A 23215-nucleotide genomic window follows, 5' to 3' on the forward strand; every position below is an offset into this window, starting at 1 on the left:
ATTAAAGCAAGGAAAGATTAGATTCCAGACTCCGTACCCTGCTGAACTGTGAGTGTTTTATGAAGATGGGATCCAACTGTATCAGACGGTGGAAGAGGCGACTGCAGACATGAAGGCCAGAGGGTTGCCCATCAGTGGGATCAAACCGAGGGAAAGTCTGGCTGAGCAGTTATCCCACTCTGCTTGGGAAATAATGAGAGAATCGAGAAAGCAGGGGACGGGAAGAGGGCGAGAGAAATATATCAGGAAGGGACTGTGAGTTTTCTGAAGACAGCCCTCAACCCCTCCAAAAGAGCCATAAGGTTTGGCTAACTTTAAAAATGTTGATAAGCTAAACGGAAGCAAAAATAGACGATGCTATACCTATCACAAGAAATACTTATTATAATGTGGATTTTATAATACTCAATTATTCTTTTTTATTCATTCATTCACTCCTTTTTCCCCATCTAAATGAGAATATATATATGGGAGGAATACACAGGGAAATCTTTTCTGTGTAATGGACATAGGTTTGTTCACTTACTTTTATGGGTACTGCAATGGGGGCCCTCAACTCACAAGTAGGAGGGGCTATCCCCCACAGCTAGACATTCCCTCTAGCTCAACCCAGGGTCATCTACTAGAGACCTCAGCCTTGGAATCACACCTTCATTGCCTTTTATTTGATTATTCGCGTTTCTTGGTTCTTATTTGTTCAGGGAGTAGATCAATTAAGTTTCATTCTACTAATTTCAATGATATATTGACAGATAGATACATATGGCTAAGGACAAAGTAAAATTTAACCATATATAACCATATAACAGTTACAGCACGGAAAAAGGCCATCTTGGCCCTTCTAGTCTGTGCCGACGCTTACACTCACCTAGTCCCACTGGCCCGCACTCAGCCCATAACCCTCCATTCCTTTCCTGTCCATATACCTATCTAATATTTTTTTTTAACGACAAAATCGAACCTGCCTCTACCACTTCTACTGGAAGCTTGTTCCACACAGCTACCACTCTCTGAGCAAAGAAGTTCCCCCTCATGTCACCCCTAAACTTTTGCCCCTTAACTCTCAACTCATATCCTCTTGTTTGAATCTCCCCTACTCTCAATGGAAAAAGCCTATCCACGTCAACTCTATCTATCCCTCTCTTAATTTTAAATACCTCTATCAAGTCCCCCCTCAACCTTCTACGTTCCAAAGAATAAAGACCTAACTTGTTCAACCTTTCTCTGTAACTTAGGTGCTGAAACCCAGGTAACATTCTAGTAAATCTCCTCTGTACTCTTTATTTTGTTGACATCTTTCCTATAATTCGGTGACCAGAACTGTACACAATACTCCAAATTTGGCCTCACCAATGCCTTGTACAATTTTAACATTACATCCCAACTCCTATACTCAATGCTCTGATTTATAAAGGCCAGCATACCAAAAGCTTTCTTCACCACCCTATCCACATGAGATTCCACCTTCAGGGAACTATGCACCATTATTCCTAGATCACTCTGTTCTACTGCATTCCTCAATGTCCTACCATTCACCATGTATGTCCTATTTGGATTATTCCTACCAAAATGTAGCACCTCACACTTATCAGCATTAAACTCCATCTGCCATCTTTCAGCCCACTCTTCTAACTGGCCTAAATCTCTCTGCAAGCTTTGAAAACCAATTCATTATCCACAACGCCACCTACCTTAGTATCATCTGCATACTTACTAATCCAATTTATCACCCCATCATCCAGATCATGAATGTATATGGCAAACAACATTCAACCCAGTACAGATCCCTGAGGCACACCACTAGTCACCGGCCTCTAACCTGACAAACAGTTATCCACCACTACTCTCTGACATCTCCCATCCAGCCACTGTTGAATCCATTTCACTACTTCAATATTAATACCTAACGATTGAACCTTCCTAACTAACCTTCTGTGTGGATCCTTGTCAAAGGCCTTACTGAAGTCCATATAGACAACATCCACTTCTTTACCTTCATCAACTTTCCTAGTAACCTCTTAAAAAATTCAATAAGATTTGTCAAACATGACCTTCCATGCACAAATCCATGTTGACTGTTCCTAATCAGACCCTGTCTATCCAGATAATTATATATACCATCTCTAAGTATACTTTCAATTAATTTACCCATCACTGACGTCAAACTTACAGGCCTATAATTGCTAGGTTTACTCTTAAAACCTTTTTTAAACAATGGAACCACATGAGCAATACGCCAATCCTCCGGCACCATCCCCGTTTCTAATGACATTTGAAATATTTCTGTTAGAGCCCCTGCTATTTCTACACTAACTTCCCTCAAGGTCCTAGGGAACATCCTGTCAGGATCCAGAGATTTATCCAGTTTTATATTCTTTAAAGATGTCAACAAAATAGAGAGAGTACAGAGAAGATTTACTGGAATGTTACCTGGGTTTCAGCACCTAAGTTACAGGGAAAGGTTGAACAAATTAGGTCTTTATTCTTTGGAGTGTAGAAGGTTGAAGGGGGACTTGATAGAGGTATTTAAAATTATGAGAGGGATAGATAGAGTTGATGTGGATAGGCTTTTTCCATTGAAAGTAGGGGAGATTCAAACAAGAGGATATGAGTTGAGAGTTAGGGGGCAAAAGTTTAAGGGTAACACGAGGGGGAATTTCTTTACTCAGAGAGTGGTAGCTGTGTGGAATGAGCTTCCAGTAGAAGTGGTAGAGGCAGGTTCGGTATTGTCATTTAAAGTAAAATTGGATAGGTATATGGACAGGAAAGGAATGGAGGGTTATGGGCTGAGTGTGGGCCAGTGGGACTAGGTAAGAGTAAGCGTTTGGCATGGACTAGAAGGGCTGAGATGGCCCGTTTCCGTGCTGTAATTGTTATATGGTTATATAAAAGCACCAGTACTTCCTCTTCTTTAATCATCATAGTTTCCATAACTTCCCTACTTGTTTCCCTTACCTCACACAATTCAATATCCTTCTCCTTAGTGAATACCGAAGAAAAGAAATTGTTCAAAATCTCTCCCATCTCTTTTGGCTCCGCATATAGCTGTCCACTGATTCTCTAAGGGACCAATTTTATCCCTCACTATCCTTTTGCTATTAATATAACTGTAGAAACCCTTTGGATTTATTTTCACCTTTCTTACCAAAGCAACCTCATATCTTCTTTTAGCTTTTCTAATTTCTTTCTTAAGATTCTTTTTACATTCTTTATATTCCTTGAGAACCTCATTTACTCCATGCTGCCTATATTTATTGTAGATCTTCCTCTTTTTCCTAACCAAGTTTCCAATATCCCTTGAAAGCCATCGCTCTCTCAAACTTTTAACCTTTCCTTTCAACCTACCAGGAACGTAAAGATTCCGTACCCTCAAAATTTCACCTTTAAATGACCTCCATTTCTCTATGACATCCTTCCCATAAAACAAATTGTCCCAATCCACTCTTTCTAAATCCTTTCGCATCTCAAAGTTAACCTTTCTCCAATTAAAAATCTCTACCCTGGGTCCAGTCCTACCCTTCTCCATAATTAGATTGAAACTAATGGCTTTGTGATCAATGGACCCGAAGTGCTCCCCAACACATACCTCTGTCACCTGACCTATCTCACTCCCTAACAGGAAATCCAACACTGCCCTTTCTCTAGTTAGTACCTCTATGTATTGCTGCAAAAAACTATCCTGCACATATTTTACAGACTCCAAACCATCCATCCCTTTTACAGAATGGGCTTCCCAGTCTATGTGTGGAAAATTAAAATCTCCCACAATCACAACCTTGTGCTTACTACAAATATCTGCTATCTCCTTACAAATTTGCTCCTCCAATTCTCGCTCCCCATTAAGTGGTCTATAATACACCTCTGTAAGTGTTACTACACCTTTCCCATTCCTCAATTCCACCCAAATAGACTCCCTAGATGAGCCCCCTAATCTATCCTGCCAAAGCACTGCTGTAATATTTTCTCTGACAAGTGTCAAAGGCAACCTTAGTTTGGAATGGGGTCCAGAATTGACCCTATGAACTGTGCTGCTATTAAGAGAGAGAGAGGGAGGAGTCCAGCGCAATGAGAGAGAGAGAGAGAGAGAGAGAGAGAGACAGAAACTGCTCAAAAGATTGATGTTATGGTTTCTCTGAAAGTTGTTTACCTTTTCAAGGACACTTGCCTGCTTGTAAAAGTTCCTGCAGAGAGAGGAGAACGGAGCAGGTTGATGGACAGCTGGTGTCCAACATGTGGAGATAAAAACCAGGTCCACTGTTACACAGGGAGACACACCACGAGACACACAGGTTTGGACACTGAACGAGCTTTGTTGCACCCACAATAAGGTGGGGTTTTTGGAGGATCGATCAGTGGCTCACAGTGTGAAAAGGTGCAACCAGTGGGGAATTATTTGTGTGTCCATCCTTGCCTGGGTGATAGTTCCACCACTGAAGAATGGTCGTACGTGTTATGGTCATAGTTGGTGATTACAACAGGATTTCGGAAGACAACGGGAAGATCAACGGCATCAGCTCACCTCTCACCTCTCTCTCTCTCCAATGTTACTCAACTAATTACCTTGATCTGAACTGAACTCTCTTTATCATCGTAAAACTGTACCCATTTACCCCTGGGTTTGAAAGAGCCTAGTTTTATTCCTATTTCCACACTTATGTATATATATATATCATTGCTAACCTGTTTGATATATTTGCATTTATCGTACTGTATTGTGTAGTTTACTAATAAACACTATTAGTTTATAGCAATATCAAACTGTAATGTATTTTCCATTTCTGCTGGTTCTTTAACCCGGTCATGGGGTACGTGACACAAGCAATGCAACACCTCCCCCTCTTGTCCCTCCGATTCTACCACACTTGAAGCAATGAAATCCATGAATATTTAGTTGCCAATCACACCCCTCCTGCAACCATATTTCACTAATAGCTACATCATCATATTTCCAGGTATCAATCCATGCTCTAAGCTCATCCACCTTTCTTACAATGCTCCTAGAATTAAAAGAGATACATTTAAGAAACTCTCCACCTCTTACTCTCTGTTTATCCCTAACGGTGCAAACAACTTTATTATCTTTTCCTTCCTTCTCCCCTACATCTTTGGTCTGAGCGCTCCCCTTCTCTATCACCTGCCTATCCTCCCTCACACACTGTCTACTAGCTTTCTCTATTTGTGAACTAACCTCCTCTCTCCTAGTCTCTTCAATTTGATTCCCACCTCCCAACCATTCTCGTTTAAAGTCTCCCCAGCAGCCTTAGCAAATCTCCCCACCAGGATATTGGTGCCCCTTGGATTCAAGTGCAATTTGTCCTTTTTGTACAGGTCACACCTGCCCCAAAAGAGGTCCCAATGATCCAGAAACTTGAATCCCTGTCCCCTGCTCCAATCCCTCAGACACACATTTATCCTCCAACTCATTCCATTCCTACTTTCACTGTCCCGAGATTACTACCTTTGCAGTCCTTCTTCTCAACTCCCTTCCTAACTCCCTAAATTCTCCTTTCAGGACCTCTTCCTTTATCCTACCTATGTCATTGGTACCAATATGTACCACGACCTCTGGCTCCTCACCCTCCCACTTCAGGATATCTTGGACGCGAGCAGGAACATCCCGGACCCTGGCACCCGGGAGGCAAACTACCATCCGGGTCTCCTGACTGCGTCCACAGAATCACCTATCTGACCCCCTAACTATCGAGTCCCCTATTACTACTGCTTCTTTTGTTTCTTTTAATGCCATTGGGCTATTAAATCCAATCAAATGCAGTAAAATTCTATCCAAAATGAAAAAAGAACAAGCCCATGTAGTATATTTACAGGAAACTCACTTAAGTGATAATGAGTATGGTAAACTGAAGAGAATGGGCTTCACTAATTTGTTTTTCTCCTCATATAAATCAGGACATAGGAAAGGAGTTGCTATTCTTATCTCAAGCAAGCTAAATTTTGAAAAATTATTTGAAATGGGAGATAAGGAGGGCAGATATATTCTACTAAGGGGAAATATAGATGGAAATTCAGTTACTCTATTGAATATATATGCACCCTCAGGAAGTGATATTAGTTTCCTTTTGAAAATTACTAATGTTATGGTAGCGGAAACAGAAGGTCTCCTGATATGTGGGGGAGACTTAGATTTACAATTACAACCAAAGTTAGACTCTTCCAATGGAAAAACCTATGAAACAAAATCCTTACATAAGAAAGTTAATACACTTTTTGAGGATGTTGATCTAATTGATATATGAAGGGACCTTTTCCCCAGCAGAAGGGATTACACTTATTATTCTGCCCACCATTCTGTATATACAAGAATAGACTATTTCATAACATTTGGAAAAGACAAAGACAAAATAAGCACCTGTGGAATAGGGACAATAGATGTAAGTGACCATGCACCTATATATTTATCTGTTGATTTTGACCTACAACCAAAAAATACTATTTGGAAACTAAATTCAAGTCTACTCAATGATCCCTACTTTAAGGAGCAAATTAAAAAAGAAATTGGTCTTTACTTAAAATTCAATGACAATGGAGAGGTTTCACCTCCCATTCTATGGGATACTCTGAAGGCTGTTTTAAGAGGGAAAATTATAGCGATATCTTCATATAAGAAAAAATAAGGAATAAAACATTAGGGGAATTACAAAATAGGCTGAAGGAACTAGAAAAAAACACAAATTGAACTTGACACAGGATACATTAGAGGAAATTTTTTAAAAAAGAATGAAATTAATAGTTTGGCTACGCAAGAAATCAGGAAAAATGTAATGTTTCTGAAACAGAGACATTATGAAAGTGGATCAAAGTCTATGAAAATACTAGCATGGAAACTGAAAAAAAATGATAGTAGAAAATACAATTCATAGAATTAGGGATCCAAGAACAAAAATGATAAAAAAAAAGCTAAGTGAAATTAAAGAAGCTTTTGAAGTGTTTTACAAAACTCTATATTCCAAAGTTCCAGGGGGAAACATAACCCAAATTGACACCTTTCTGAATTCTCTAGAGTTACCCACTTTAAGCGAAGAACAAAATAGAACGATGACTGCTGACATAACTGAAGTTGAACTAAAAGCTGCAATTAGTAGGCTTAAATTAAGCAAGTCACCAGGATCAGATGGGTATATGGCAGAGTGGTAATCTCAGCTATACCGAAAGAAGGCAAGGATAAAATGGAATGTGGGTAATTTAGACCAATATCTGTTCTTAATGTAGATTATAGATTATTTACCTCCATCATGGCCAAACGATTAGAAGAGTTTCTACCCATACTGATACATAACGATCAGACAGGTTTTATACAACAATGCCAAACACAAGACAATATACGAAGGACATTTCACATTATGGATCATATACAAAAAAATAAAATCGAAGCAATAGTGGTAAGTGTGGATGCTGAAAAGGCATTTGATTCAGTCAATTCAAATTTTCTTTACCGAGTTTTACATAGATTTAGTTTCCATAATACAATTATTAAAACTATACAGACACTATATGACAACCATACTGCTAGGATTAAAATCAATGGATATTTATCAAATAGTTTTACCATAGAAAGGGGCATGAGACAGGGTTGTGCATGGTCACCGTTACTCTTCGCATTATATCTAGAACCATTAGCTCAATACATCAGACAAAATTAAGATATCGGGAATTACTATTAAAGGGACAGAGCATAAATTGGCTTGTTACGTGGATGACATTTTGATCTATCTAGGGCAACCAACATACTCTTTACCTAAATTGATGCAATTCTTTGAACAATATGGTCAATTATCAGGATACAAGATCAACATAGATAAAACCCAGTTACTCTCATATTACTATAGCCCACCAAGAGAAATTGAAAGTAGATATCCCTGGGCATGGCAAACAGAGTCTTTCAAATATTTGGGCATCATTATGCCAAAAGATTTTGCAAAATTATCAGAATGCAATTATCAGCCTATATATAAAAAACTAAGGAAGATATAACAAGATGGAACTTAATTCCTTTTCTTAGTCTCAGTTCAAGGATTGAATCTATTAAACTGAATATACTGCCCAGACTATTATATCTCTTTCAGACTCTACCAATAGAGATTAATCAAAATCAATTCAATGAATGGAACAAAATGTTATCAAGATATATTTGGCAAGGTAAATGGCCTAGAGTTCGTCTCAAAACTTTGGAATTAGCCAAGGAAAAGGGGGGATGGGGCCTACCTTCTCTTAGAGATTATTATTTTGCAGCACAGTTGAGAGCTGTGATATGTTTGTGCAACCCATCATATGACACTCAATGGAAAAACATTGAGGAAGGGATACTTCCCATCCCCATCCAGGCAATTTTGGCTGATAACAACCTACAAAGCTACATAAATACTATTGATAACCCATGGGTGAAATGGACTCTTAAAGTATGGAAAACTATTCTAGAAGAATATAAACTAGAGGGAGATATTACAATTCTTAAATGATGTGCATATGACTCGGATTTTACACCAAATAAACTGGATGCTAGATTTAAGGACTGGACAGCTAAAGGAATAACAGTTCTTTGCAATATAATGAAGGAAGGAACACTGTTCAGTTTTGAAATGCTTAAAGAGCAACACTTATTAGGGAAACAAGACTTTTATTGGTATTTACAGATGTGACAATATGTTAATAGGACAGTTAAAAATGTAACCAAGGCAAGTACATGTTTGATAGAGCTATTTAGAAAAGCATATAATTCAGATAACGGTAGTAGAATCATTTCAAGCATGTATAAGGGTTTGTCAAATCTTAAAACAGATTCGACTTCACACATTAAAACAAAATGGGAGAAAGAAGGAGGGATAATTATATCTGAGGAAGAATGGCCAACAATATGGAAGTATCAATGGAAGTGTACCAGTTCACAGAAATGGAGGGAGTTTGGATGGAAAAACTTGATAAGATATTTTATTACACCCTCTCAGAAATCCCATTATGATAGTAACCTCCCTGTTTGCTGGAGAAATTGTGGAAATCAAAATACAAACCATTATCATATTTTTTGGGAATGCCCCATTATCAAAGACTATTGGAGTGGGATACACAATGCCCTACAAGACATCTTTAAATGTGAAATATCCATAGAAAGTAAGACCATATATTTTGGGTATATACCTCAAGAATAGTTGAAAAGAGATAAATATTTAATGAATATACTGCTGGTGGCTGGTAAAAAGACTGTTACTAGGAAATGGTTATCACAGGAGAGCCCAACCTTAAATGCATGGATGGAAAGATAAAAATGAAGAAGATAACAGCATCTGTTAATCATGAGTTAGAACAATTTGATATATACTGGGAAAAATGGTTTAACTACACAACACCTCATAGCAAACACGAGGAAATCAGCAGATGCTGGAAATTCAAGCAACACACACAAAATGCTGGTGGAACACAGCAGGCCAGGCAGCATCTATAAGGAGAAGCACTGTCGACGTTTCGGGCCGAGACCCTTTGTCAGGACGAATATATTATATATAAGTACAATATCTGAAATACATCTTATGGAAATATTTGTTTGATGATGAAGTTCAATAAAAAATAAATTACAAAAAAAAGAACAGGCTTGTCTTCTTTCCCTTCTCCAATGTCACTGACCAGACTTAGACAAAGTGAGAAATTTTGAGACAACACATATGAAAAGACGAAGAGGATACACAGTCTCAGACACAGAGCAAAATCTTTATCGCCGCTCAGGAGCGGTGAAGCTGTTTGAGTTTCAGACCAGTTCACCAAAGGAAAAATAGTCGGGCAGCATGCACCACGATCATTTGTCACAGAACATCTCGAGGTGAAATCAGGTGGAACAGACGTGTTCATGTGTCTTCAAAGTCCACAAAGGTTAGAGGAAGAAATAGAGTGGCCTGATTCTTATGACGAGGACCACTTACCCGAGGTGGACACGCTTGATCACAAATCTCCATTCGCTCCAACACTTCCAGGAACCTACATCGGATCGGGTTGTTTATCTGTTCCACCACAGAGATATACTCCATAGCCTGATGGCTTAGGGCAAGTGATGAAAGAGGCAGAATAATCCTCTCACTTTGCCGAGTGTTCAGGTAGTCTACCCTGACCTCCATTAGATTCAGTGCTTTTTTAAAAAGAGTTTTAACTTTGAAAACATTTCACAAAATGAGACTGTTCTTAAAAAGAGGAAATGGTGAAAAGGAATGAAAACGAAGAGAGAGCATTAAAAATCAAAGAGAAAGAGAGTTATAATGGTTTTTAAGTAAGGAGCACAAGTTACATACTATGGGTGAAGTGGGCTGAGTCGCTGACTTTCAGTGACTAGAATTTCAATGCAGTTGTATGGACAAGGAGTACGTACCTGGCTTTTCTTGTTTTCCAAGAAGGGGAGACGTAGTGGTAGTTAACATTGTTATTCCTGTGCCATTGAGTTAGCACTCCTACATGGGAGGAGTTCACACACTGTTCAAGCGGGGTTATTAATAAAGTTCAGTTCAATATCCTGCATGCTACATGCTGGTGTGCACTCTGCACTCTCCCTTAATATCGAGCACAACAGGCTTGAATCTCTTGTTTTCACTCAAGGTACAGCATAACATGTTTTCAGTTCCAGTCACCTCATTACAGGAAGGAGGTGGAAGTTTTAGAGAGGGTGCAGAGGAGATTTACGAGGATGCTGTCTGAATTAATGAGCATGTTTTATGATGAAAGTTTTTCTCTTTGGGGAGAAGAAGTACGAGAGATGACTTGATGGAGATGTACAAGGTGATACGAGGCATAGATCGAGTGGACAATTAGAAACCTTTTCCCAGGGTGGAAATGGCTAATATGAGGGATATAATATTAAGTTGATTGGAGGAATGGGGGGCATGTTAGAGCTATGTTTTTTACAGCGTGAGTGGTGAGTGTGTGGAATGCTTTGCTGGAGCAGTTGAGGCAGATACATTAGGGATAGGCACATGGATGTCAGAAAAATGGAAGGCTATGCAGGAGGAAAGAGTTGGATTGATATTGGAGGAGGTTAAAAGTTTAGCATAGCATTGTAACCTGCACTGTTCTATTCGATAACCTTCCAGCTCTGCTCCCTACCCCAGGATGTGTGTCTGTGTCCCAAGCCCTCTATGTTTTATAACCTCCAGCTCTGCCCCCTAACCCAGACACGTGTTGCCCATCATTTGAATCCACACCACTGAGTAACACTCTACTGTTCCTCCGTGGTGTTCATGTCTGCAGCCCAACCAATAGCGCATATCGACGCTCATGTCATCATGACAACCTCTGGTTTGGAATTAGATGGTCAGTGACCAAGAACAGAGCTTACTGTACCTTGTCTGGGCCGCACTGCAGTGTGATGGTGATCACTGGACTTTTCATCGCCTGGAGAAGATTAGATGCAGGAGAGCAGATCAGAGATAACAATAAACGTCAGTCACAAACCTACACCACAGCTAACCACAGTTATCCAGGGCTAACCATGGCTAACCACAGTAAACAAGAGCTCACTGCCATTAGCCAGGTTAACCACAGTTAACTGTAGTGGCTAACCACATTAAACTAGTTCTAACCATAGTCTTAATTGCTAACTACAGTAAAGTACATCTTACACAGCTCGAGGTGTGTGCTTCACTGCACACTACCCACAACAGCAGCCACACCCACCTCTCAAATTAGTGAGATATGAATATGCAACTCTCTGCTGATATATTATGCATGAACATATGTACACACATGCATGCACAGACACACACGCATGCACAGATATACACACATGCACAGATATACTCACATGCATGCATATATATACACATGTAATCACAGATATACACACAAACATGCACAAATATGTACACACATGCATACACAGATATACACACATGTACAGATATACACACATGCACAGATATACACACATGTACAGATATACACACATGCACAGATATACACACATGTACAGATATACACACATGCACAGATATACACACATGTACAGATATACACACATGTACAGATATACACACATGCACAGATATACACACATGTACAGATATACACACATGCACAGATATACACACATGTACAGATATACACACATGTACAGATATACACACATGTACAGATATACACACATGCATGCACAGACATGCAGGCACACATCACACATAGGTAACAAATTTTCAGACACACACACTCATTCATGAACACAAGATGCTGGAATCCTGATGAAGGGTTGAAGCTCAAACTCTCGTCCATCGATGCTGCCTGATCTGCTGAGTTCATCTAGCGTTTTGTGTGTGTTGCATGGATACATACAGATTCACAGTTATACATCATACACACACACACCCCCCCCCCCCCCCACTCCCCAGTTAGCAATGGGAGCAGTACACAGTGAGGAGATTACTCGCAGGTCAGCGGCGGTCATTTAAAAGGAGAGCTTCACGGGTGTTCTGTGTCATTCCAGCAGCCCAATAAGTCAGCGGGAGCAGCGCAGAGAGGAGTAATAAAAGTACAGAGGGGACAAGCGGAGCGGCCATTATTTGGAGAGCTTTGCGGGTATTTGGCGTCATTCCACCAGCACAATCAGCGGTGGGAGCAGCACATGGTGAGGAAGTTTCTCATAGGTCAGTGGGAGCAGCGCAGAGAGGAGTAATAAAAGTACAGAGGGGACAAGCGGAGTGGCCATTGTTGGGAGTGGGCCGGTGGTGAGAGTGGGAGGGTCAGGCTTTGTCTCGAAGGAGGCTTCGTCTTGAAAGAGTTGTTTGCTCTGGGTAAGTTGTCCGGGTAAGGTTCTGATAAGTTTCCCAGAGTCTCTCAGGGAACTGAAGAGCATTCAGCTGCAGCTCCTTGAAGACTGTTTTAAGGATCCGGAGCAGCAGATGGATGACCTTCGGTTTGTACAGGAGACTGAGGAGATTATTGATTGGAGTTACAGGGAAGTAGTCACCATGGGTCTGTGGTGCAGAAGGGAAAGAGAGAGAAGAGGGGACTGGTAGTGATAGGGGACTCAATAATCAGAGGAACAGGCAAGAGGTTCAATGGACGTGAACAGGACTCCCGGATGGTGTGTTGCCTCCCAATTGCCAGGGTCAGGGATGTCTCAGATCGAATCCAGAACATTTTGGAGAGGGTGGGGGAGCAGCCAAATGTTTTGGTACATATTAGTACCAATGACATTCGAAGGAAAAGCAAAGTGGTCCAGAAAGAGAATTTAGAGAACTAGATAGAAAGCTGAGAAGCAGAATCTCCTGGGCAGTAATTTCTGGATTGCTGCTTGTGCCACACGTCAGTGAGCGTAGAAACAGGATGATTTGGCAGATAAACGCATGACTGAGAAGCTGGTGCAGGAGCAGGGCTTCAGGTTCTTGGATCACTGGGATCTCTTCTGGGGGAGGTATGACCTGTACAAAAGGGATGGCTTGCACCTGAACCCGAGGGGGACCAATATCCTTGAGGACAGGCTTGGTAGAACTGTTGGAGAAGATTTAAAGTAATTTAGCAGGGGGATTGGAACTGGAGTGAAGGGATTCAGGATAGGACAGATGGTAAAAAAACAAAGATAACGTGCAGTCAGACAGTCAGTAAGGGCAGGCAGATGACAGGACAGAACTGCAGCCAGCAGGGTGAGTATCAGTGCATTAGGGATGCAGAATCAAAAAGGGTAGCAAATACAGTACTCACTGTTGTACCTCAACACACAGAGTATAAGAAATAAGGTGGATGACCTTGTTGCACTTTTACAGATTAGAACATAGAACATAGAAAACCTACAGCACAATACAGGCCCTTCGGCCCACAATGTTGTGCTGAACATGTACTTACTTCAGAAATTACCTAGGGTTGCCCACAGCCCTCTATTTTTCTAAGCTCCATGTACCTGTCCAGGAGTCTCTTAAAAGACCCTATCGTATCTGCCTCCACTACCATTGCCAGCAGCCCATTCCACGCACTCACCACTCTCTGTGTAAAAAGCTTACTCCTGACATCTCCTCTGTACCTTCTTCCAAGCACCTTAAAACTGTGCCCTCTCATGTTAGCCATTTCAGCCCTGGGAAAAAGCCTCTGACTATCCACATGATCAATGCCTCTTATCATCTTATACACCTCTATCAGGTCACCTCTCATCCTCCGTCACTCCAAGGAGAAAAGGCTGAGTTCACTCAGTCTATTCTCATAAGGCATGCTCCCCAATCCAGGAAACATCCTTGTAAATCTCCTCTGCACCCTTTCTATGGTTTCCACATCCTTCCTGTGGTGAAGCGACCAGAACTGAGCACAGTACTCCAAGTGGGGTTTGACCAGGGTCCTATATAGCTGCAACATTACCTCAACATTACCTAAACTCAGTCCCATGATTGATGAAGGCCAATGCACTGTATGCTTTCTTAACCATAGAGTCAACCTGTGTAGCAGCTTTGAGTATCCTATGGACTCGGACCCCAAGATCCCTCTGATCCTCCACACTGCCCAAGAGTCTTACTATTAATACTATATACTGCCATCATATTTGACCTACCAAAACGAACCATCTCAAACTTATCTGAGTTGAACTCCATCTGCCACTTCTCAGCCCAGTTTTGCATCCTATCGATGTCCCACTGTAACCTCTGACAGCCCTCCACACTATCCACATCACTCCCAAACTTTGTGTCATCAGATTGTTGGGTATGACGTGGCCATCTCTGAATTATGGCTGAAGGATGGTTGTAGTTGGGAGCTGAGTGTCCAAGGTTACACATTGTATCCGAGGGATAGGAGGGTAGGCAGAGGAGGTGGCATGGCTCTGAATGGCATCAAATCAGTGGAAAGATGTGACAAAGGACAGAAGATGTTGGATTCTTATAGGTTGAGTTGAGAAACTGCAAGGGTAAACGACAGTTGTATACAGGCCTCCGAACAGTAACTGGAATGTGGACTACAGTTCACAATAGGAAATAGAAAAGGCATGTCAAAAGGGTAATATCATGATGGTCATGGGAGATTTTAACATGCAGGTCGATTGGAAGAATCAGGTTTGTAATGAATCTCAAGACAGTGAGTTTGTTGAATGCCTATGAAATGGCTCTTTAGAGCAGTTTAACATTGGGCCTACTAGGGGATCAATTATACTGGAGTGGGTGTTATGTAATGAACTGGAGTTGATTAGGGAGCTTAAGGTAAAGGAACCTTTGGGAGACAATGATCACAATATAATTGAGTTCAACTTGAGATCTGATGGGGAGAAAGCAGAGTCTGGTGTGGCAGTATTTCAGGAGAATAAAGGAAATTACAGTGGTATGAGAGAGGAGCTGGCCAAAGTAAATTGGAACGAGATGCTGACAGGGATGACAACAGAGCAACAATGGCTTGAGTTTCTGAGAAAAATAAGGAAGGTGCAGGATAGATGTATTCCAAAACCAAAGGAATACTCAAATGCCAAAGTACTACAACCATGGCTGACAAAGGAAGTCAAAGTTAATGTAATTACAGCATACAACAAAGCAAAAATTAGTGGGAAGGCAGAGGATTGGGAAGCTTTCAAAAACCAACCGAAAGCAACTAAAGGAATCATTAGGAGGGAAAAAATGAAATATGAAAGCAAGCTAGCAAACAATATCAAGGTGGATAGAAAAAACTTTTTCAAGTATATAAAAAATAAAAGAGAGATGAGAGTGGATATAGGACCGCTAGAAAATGAGGCTGGAGAAATAGTAATGGGAAGCAAGGAGATGGCAGATGAACCAAATAAGTATTTTGTGTCAGTCTTCACTGAGGAAGACACTAGCATGTTGAGAGGTGTGAGGAAAGAGAAGTGAGTGCAGTTACTATTATAAGGGAGAAGGTGCTCAAAAAGCTGAAAGAATAAGGGTACATATGTCACCCGGACCAAATGAACTGCACCCTAGGGTTCTGAAAGAGGCAGGGATAGAGATTGTGGAGGCATTAGTAATGCTCTTTCAAAAATCATTGGACTCTGGCATGGTTCCGGAGGACTGGAAAATTGCAAATGTCTCTTCACTCTTTAAGAAAGGAGGAAGGCAGCAGAAAGGAAATTATAGACCAGTTAGCCTGACCTCAGTGGTTGGGAAAGTGTTAGAATCAATTGTCAATAATGAGGTTATGGAGTACTTGGTGGCATAGGACAAGATAGGACAAAGTCAGCATAGTTTTCTATCAGAAAAAATCTTGTGTGATGAACCTGTTGGAATTTTTTGAGGAGATTACAAGCAGGATAGATAAAAGGGATGCAGTGGATGTTGTATGTTTGGACTTTATAGAATAGTACAGCACATTACAGGCCCTTCCGCCCACAATGTTGTGCTGACCCTCAAACCCTGCCTCACATATAACCCCCCACCTTAAATTCCTCCATATATCTGTCTAGTAGTCACTTTCAGAAGGCCTTTGACAAGGTGCCACACATGAGGCTGCTTACCAAGTTAAGAGCCCGTGGTATTACAGGAAAGTTACTAACATGGTTAGAGCATTGGCTGATTGGTAGGAGACAGCGAGTGGGAATAAAAGGATAATTTTCTGGATGGCTGTCAGTGACTAGTAGTGTTCCGCAGGGGTCAGTGTTGGGACCACTTCTTTTTATGCTGTATATAAATGATTTTGATGATGAAACAGATGGCTTTGTTGCTGTTTGCAGATGATACGGAGATTGGTGGAGGGGCAGGTAGTGTTGAGGAAGCAGGTAGGCTGCAGAAGGACTTAAACAGATTAGGAGAATGGGCAAGAAAGTGGCAAATGAAATATAATGTTGGAAAATGCATGGTCATACATTTTGATAATAGAAATAAATGTGCAGACTATTTTCCAAACAGGGAGAAAATCCAAAAAAATCTGAGATGCAGAGGGACTTGGCAGTCCTTGTGCAGAACACCCTAAAGGTTAATTTGCAGATTGAGTCGGTGGTGAGGAAGGCAAATGCAATGTTAGCATTCATCTCGAATGGTCGAAAATACAAGAGCGGGGATGTGATGCTGAGGTTTTTTAAGGCACTGGTGAGGCCTTACCTTGAGAATTGTGAACAATGTTGGACTCCTTATCTAAGAACAGATGTGCTGACTTTGGAAAGGGTCCAGAGGAGATTCACAAGGATGATTCCAGGAATGAAAGGGTTATCATACGAGGAATGCTTGACAGCCCTGGGTCTGTACACATTGGAACTTAGAAGGATGAGGGGGGGCTCTCACTGAATCCTTTTGAATGTTTAAAGGCCAAGACAGAGTAGATGTGGAAAGGATGTTTCTCATGGTGGGGGAGTCCGGGACAAGATGATACAGCCTCAGGGTGGAAGGGCATCCATTTAAAACAGAGCTGCGGAGAAATTTCTTTAGCCAGAGGGTGGTGAATCTGTGGAATTTCTTACCACAGGCAGCTGTGGAGGCCAGGACATGGGGTGTATTTAAAACAGAGATTGATTGGTTCTTGACTGGCCACTGCATTAAAGGTTACAGGGAGAAGGCTGGGGAGTGGGGCTGAAGAGGAGAAAAATAAAAGGATTAGCCAAAGCTGAATAGCGGAGCAGAGTCAATGGGTCAGATGGCCTAATTCTGCTCCTATGTCTTATGGTCTTATGGACAGACAGACAGACACACAAACACACACACACACTCACATACAAACACACACACACACAGACTCACATACAAACACACACACAGACTCACATACAAACACACACACAGACTCACACACACACTCACATACAAACACACACACACACACAGACTCACACACACACTCACATACAAACACACACACACAGACTCACACACACAGACTCACACACACACAGACTCACATACAAACACACACACACACACAGACTCACATACAAACACACACACACAGACTCACACACACACTCACATACAAACACACACACACAGGCTCGCATACAAATACACACACACACAGACTCACACACACACATACATATTTACACACACATAGCAACTCAGACATATGCATGCAGACACAGACACAGACGCTCACAGAGAAACACACATACAGAATCACAAACAATGATACGCACATACACAAACACATTTCAACAGATGCACAGAAACACATGTAGGCACACAAACGCAGAAACACATGGTCTGGTGCCTCACCCTCCTCACCATCTGGACTGTCTGAAGGTCTCTTTCAGAGTTTTTCTCTCCAGATCAGTTTAGGTGCTTGTCAACGTGGACACTATGCACCTCTCATTTCCCTGTGACTCTCTAGACCGCAACCAAACCTATTCACTGTCTGGCATGAGTCTACGTTGACTGCTTTTCGGTATGTACCTCGAAATCCAGAGATCCTGATAACTGCAATGTGTCTCCAACCACGTGGACTATCTCAGTGCCGTTCTGTGGCAAGATGGAGATGGGCTGTTCCATTATTGTGATATTACTGATCACTTGGTCCGGGGGGTTATTCTCCTCCACTTGAATCAGTAACTCAGGAACACAACATTCTGAAGGAGCAGAAACAAGTTCCAGTCAGACAAACCACTTCCACTGCAGTTGCTCAACATCTGCATAAATAGCTAAAAGGTCAGGTAGCATTCATGGAGAGAGAAACAGCTCCCTGGCTTCCTACCTTCCTCCCTTTCCCCCCTACAGGCTCCACATTCCAGCAAATGCCCAGGAGGCCGGGCAGTATCTGCACAGAGAGACATAGCTCCCCAGCTTCCCTACAGAATCTGAGATACACATCCCCACCCTCACCTCCTCCACTTCCCTTTCAGCACCACAGCTGCAGAGGGCTGTAGACTCAGTCAGATCCATCATGAGCACAACCCCCCAATTATCAAGGTCGTTTCGATAGGTGATGCCTCAAGGCGGTGGTATCCATCACTAGCCAGGATTCCACCTTTGGTCATTACCACCATGAGGGCGGACGTGCAGGAGCCTGAAGACACACACTTAATGCTTTAGGAACTGGTTGCATCACCGTCTGGTCTGGGTTGACTAATTCACTGAATCAGAAAAGCTGCAGAGGGTTTTGACTTACTCAGATCCATCATAGACACTAGACTCCCCAGCATCGAGGACATCTTCAAAAGGCGACTCCTCTAAAAGGTGGAATCCATCGTTGGGGACCCCTGTCAACCAGGACATGCCCTCTTCTCATTGCTCCCATCAGGAGCTTGGAGACACACACTCAATGGATCAAGAAAAGCTTCTTTCCTTCCACCATCAAATTTCTGAATGGACAATGAACCCATGAACTACCTCACTACTTTGATCTCTTTTTACACTATTTATTTTTATGTCTTGTCATAACCTACCCTACTCACTTTACACCTATGACCGTGTGGCTAAGTACAGCTCCAACACCATATACAAGTTAGCTGATGACACCACGGTTGTGGGCTGTATCAAAGCTGGTGATGAATCAGCATACAGGAGGGAGATTGAAAATGTGGCTGAGTGGTGTCATAACAACAGCCTCTCACTCAATGTCAAGAAGACCAAGAAACTGACTGTAGACTTCAGGAGAGAGAAACCAGAGGTCCATGAGCCAGTACACACCAGAGGATCAGAGGTGGAGAATGTCAGAAACTTTAAATTCCTGCATGTTACAATCTCAGAAGTCCTGTCCTAGACCCATCATATAAGTATAATTGTGAAAAAAGCACGATAGCGCCTCTACTTCCTCAGGAGTCTGGGAAGATTTGGCATGCCATCAAAAACTTTGGCAAACTTCTACAAATGTGTGGTGGAAAGTGTGCTGACTGGCTGTATCAAGTCAAGTCAAGTCACTTTTTATTGTCATTTCAACCATAACTGCTGGTACAGTACACAGTAAAAAGGAGGCAACATTTTTCAGGACCATGGTGTCACATGAAACAATACAGAAACTGCACTGAAACTACGTAAAACAACACAAAAACTACACTAGACTACAGACCTACACAGGACTACATAAAGTGCACAAAACAGTGCTGGCATTACATTAAATAATAAGCAGCACAATAAAGACAATAGAGGGCAGTAGGTTGGTGTCAGTCCAGGCTCTGGGTATTGAGGAGTCTGATAGCTTGGGGGAAGAAACTGTTACATAGTCTGGTCGTGAGAACCCGAATGCTTCGGTGCCTTTTGCCAGATGGCAGGGGAGAGTATTTCGGCCTGGTATGGGAACACCAATGCCTTTGAGCAGAAAATCTTACAAAAGGTAGTGGATTTGGCCCAGTACATCATGGGTAAAACCCTCCCAATCATTGAGCACATCTACGTGAGAAGCGGCATCCATTATTAGAGATCCTCACCATCTAGGCCATGCTCCTTTCTTCTGCTGCCATCAGGTAGAAGGTACAGGAACCTCAGGACTCACACCACCAGCTCCAACAGCAGCTACTACTTCTCAACCATAAGGCTCTCGAACAAAACAGGATAACTTCACTCATTTAATTACATTTTTATCTCATTATTTCATGCTCTTGTCATTTTTGCCATCTGATTTCTGAATGGACATTGAACCCATGAACAATACCTCACTACTCTTTATTTCTGCTTTTACACCATTTCATATATACATACTTACTGTAATTCATAGGTTTTTTAAATATTATCATGTATTGTATTATACTGTTAACAAATTGCAATGTTAACAAGTTTCACAACATATTCCAGTGATATCAAATCTGATTCTGATCCTGATGATCATGTTGCAGTGTTTTCTTGTTGCTGTTAGGCATGATTTGTTAGGTTTGGTTGTGTGTGGAGAGCTTTGAATGACTTCCTTGCTTTCTGTGTTTCGTGGCTCTCTGGAGAACACAAAACTCAGAGATGATTACTGCATACAGAATCAGGTTTAATATCACCAGCATACGTCATGAAATTTATTATCCTTATATTGAATAAGTAGTGCAAATAAAAGGAAATAAGCAGTGTTCATTCAGAAATCCGATGGCAGGGGCGAAGAAGCTGTTTTGAATTGCTGAGTGTGCGTTCATTGTGGTAACAATGTGAGGAGTGCAAGTCCTGGGTGGGGAGGGGGTTCCTTAACGAAGGACACTGCCTTTTTGAGGTACCACTTCTTACAAAAGTCTTGGATGCTGGTGTTGAATAATTTAACAACTCTTTGTAGCTTACTTCGATCCTGTGCAGTAGACCCCCTCCCTCCACACCAGTAGGTGCTGTAGCCTGTCAGAATGCTCTCCACAGTGTCAGTAGAAATGTTCAAGTGTTTTAGATGACAAACCAAATCTCCCCAAAGTCCTAATGAAATATAGCCGCTGTCTTGCCTTCTTTATAGCTGCATCGATATGTTGGGACCAGGTTAGGTCCTCAGAGATGTTTGCACCCAGGGACTTGAAATTTCTCACTCTCTCCACTTCCAATCCCTCTATGAGGATTGGTTCATGTTCCCTCATTGTATCCTTCCTGAAGTCCACAAACAGCTCTTTGGTCTTACTGATGCTAAGTGCAAGGTTGTTGCTGCAGCCCACTCCAGTAGCTGGCATATCTCTCTGAGATTCCGCCAACAATGGTTGTATCATCAGCAAATTTATAGATGACATTTGATCAGAATTGTTTCTTAGCTGTTGAACTAGCCCTCCACAAGTTATATCTGTTCTTTTTTACAGACCTGGGTCGCCAGACCTGAATCCCACAGATCTCCCTCACAGCAGACTGTGATCCTCCTGATTTATCCATAGGTAGTACAGTCAGTTCTCAAGAGCACACACTCATCCACGCAGGCTTTAAAGAAGTTGGTGACATATTCATTCAGATCCAAAGATGAATCCCTGAATACAGTCCAGTCCACCAATTCAAAGCAGACCTATTGGCACTCCTGTGCCTCCCTTGTCCATGCCTTCTTCTTCCCCACTGTTGGTGCTGCAGTCTTCAGTCTCTGACTTTTCTCAGGGAGTAGAAGTACAGCCAGGTGATCAGACTTTCCAAACTGGGCATGATAGCACAGTAAGCATTTTGAATGTTGGTATAACAGTGGTCCAGCATGTTGGTTCCTCTGTTACTACAAGTGATTTGTTGGAAATAATTATTAAGAGACATTTTCAAGCTGGCCTGTTTAAAATCCTGCAGAATGATGGGGAAGGCATCAGGACAGGCAGATAGACAGATAGACAGATAGATAGATACTTCATTGATCCCAAAGGAAATTACAATATCCCAGTAACATTACTAGTGCACAGATATGCAAATAACAGAAGAGAAGTAAGAAAGAATGAAAATAAGTTACCTCAAACAGTCAAACAGGAGGGGGTCGTCACTTCCCTGGCTATAGGTTGACTCATTATAGAGCCTAATGGAACGGGCTGCTGGTGATGGTGGTGGAGGCAGATACATCAGGGTTTTCTAAGAGACTCCTGTACAGGTACATGGAGCTGAGAAAAACAGAGGGCTATAGGTAATCTGAGGTAATTTCTAAGGCAAGGACATGTTTGGCACAGCATCATGGGCTGAAGGGCCTGTATTGTGCTGTATGATTCTATGTCTAACATACTAAAAGCTTTTTTAAGTGTATAAAAGGTAAAAGAGAGTTGAAGGTAGATATAGGACCAATACAAAATGACGCTGGAGATATTGTACTGAGAGATGCAGAGATGACAGGGGAACTGAATGCTTATTTTGCATCAGTCTTCACAGTGGAAGACATTTGCAGTATACCAGGCATTCAAGAGTGTCAGGGAACTGAGGTATGTGCAGTGAAAATTACGACTGAGAAGGTGCTCAGGAAGCTTAATGGTCTGAGGGTGGATAAATCTCCTGGACCTGATGGAATGCACCCTCCGGTTCTGAAGGAAGTAGCTGGAGAGATTGCGGAGGCATTGTTAATGAACTTTCAAGAATTGTTAGATTCTGGCATTGTACTGGATGACTGGAAAATTGCAAATGTTACTCCGCTATTTAAGAAGGGTGGGAGGCAGCAGAAAGGAAATTATAGACCTTTCGGCCTGACATCAGTGGTTGAGAAGTTGTTGGAATTGATTGTTAGGGATTAGATTACAGAGTACCTGGAGGCACATGACAAGATAGGCCAAAGCCCGTATGGTTTCCTGAAAGGAAAATTCTGCCTGACTAACCTACTGCAATTTTTTGAGGAAATTACAAGCAGGGTAGAAAAAGGAGATGCAGTGGATGTAGTGTACTTGGATTTTCATATAAACATAAAAAGATCAAAAAACTACAGCACAATACAGGCTCTTTGGCAAAAGTGTTGTGCCGAACATGTACATACTTTAGAAATTACCTTGGGTTACCAAAAT

At 41.6% G+C, this 23215-nt stretch overlaps 1 protein-coding gene across 3 annotated transcripts in view; it reads right to left on the reverse strand.

Moving 5' to 3' along the window:
* LOC140729774 (cadherin-related family member 5-like) overlaps nt 1-20335 on the reverse strand; it is a 152742-nt gene extending 132407 nt beyond the window's left edge. For 2 of the 3 annotated variants that reach the window (XM_073049978.1, XM_073049976.1), the window contains exons 1-2: nt 18282-18461; nt 11332-11382 (exon numbers count right to left, since the gene is read on the reverse strand). In XM_073049978.1, the coding sequence (XP_072906079.1) occupies nt 11332-11382; nt 18282-18377 (147 nt within the window). In that variant the 5' untranslated portion in view covers nt 18378-18461. Of the gene's footprint in view, nt 1-11331; nt 11383-18281; nt 18462-20251 lie in introns of those variants that run through there. The other variant, XM_073049977.1, reaches the window with a different exon arrangement.
* Nucleotides 20336-23215: the final 2880 nt, after the last annotated feature.

This window comes from Hemitrygon akajei, chromosome 6, assembly GCF_048418815.1.
Source record: "Hemitrygon akajei chromosome 6, sHemAka1.3, whole genome shotgun sequence".
Classification (NCBI taxonomy): domain Eukaryota; kingdom Metazoa; phylum Chordata; class Chondrichthyes; order Myliobatiformes; family Dasyatidae; genus Hemitrygon; species Hemitrygon akajei.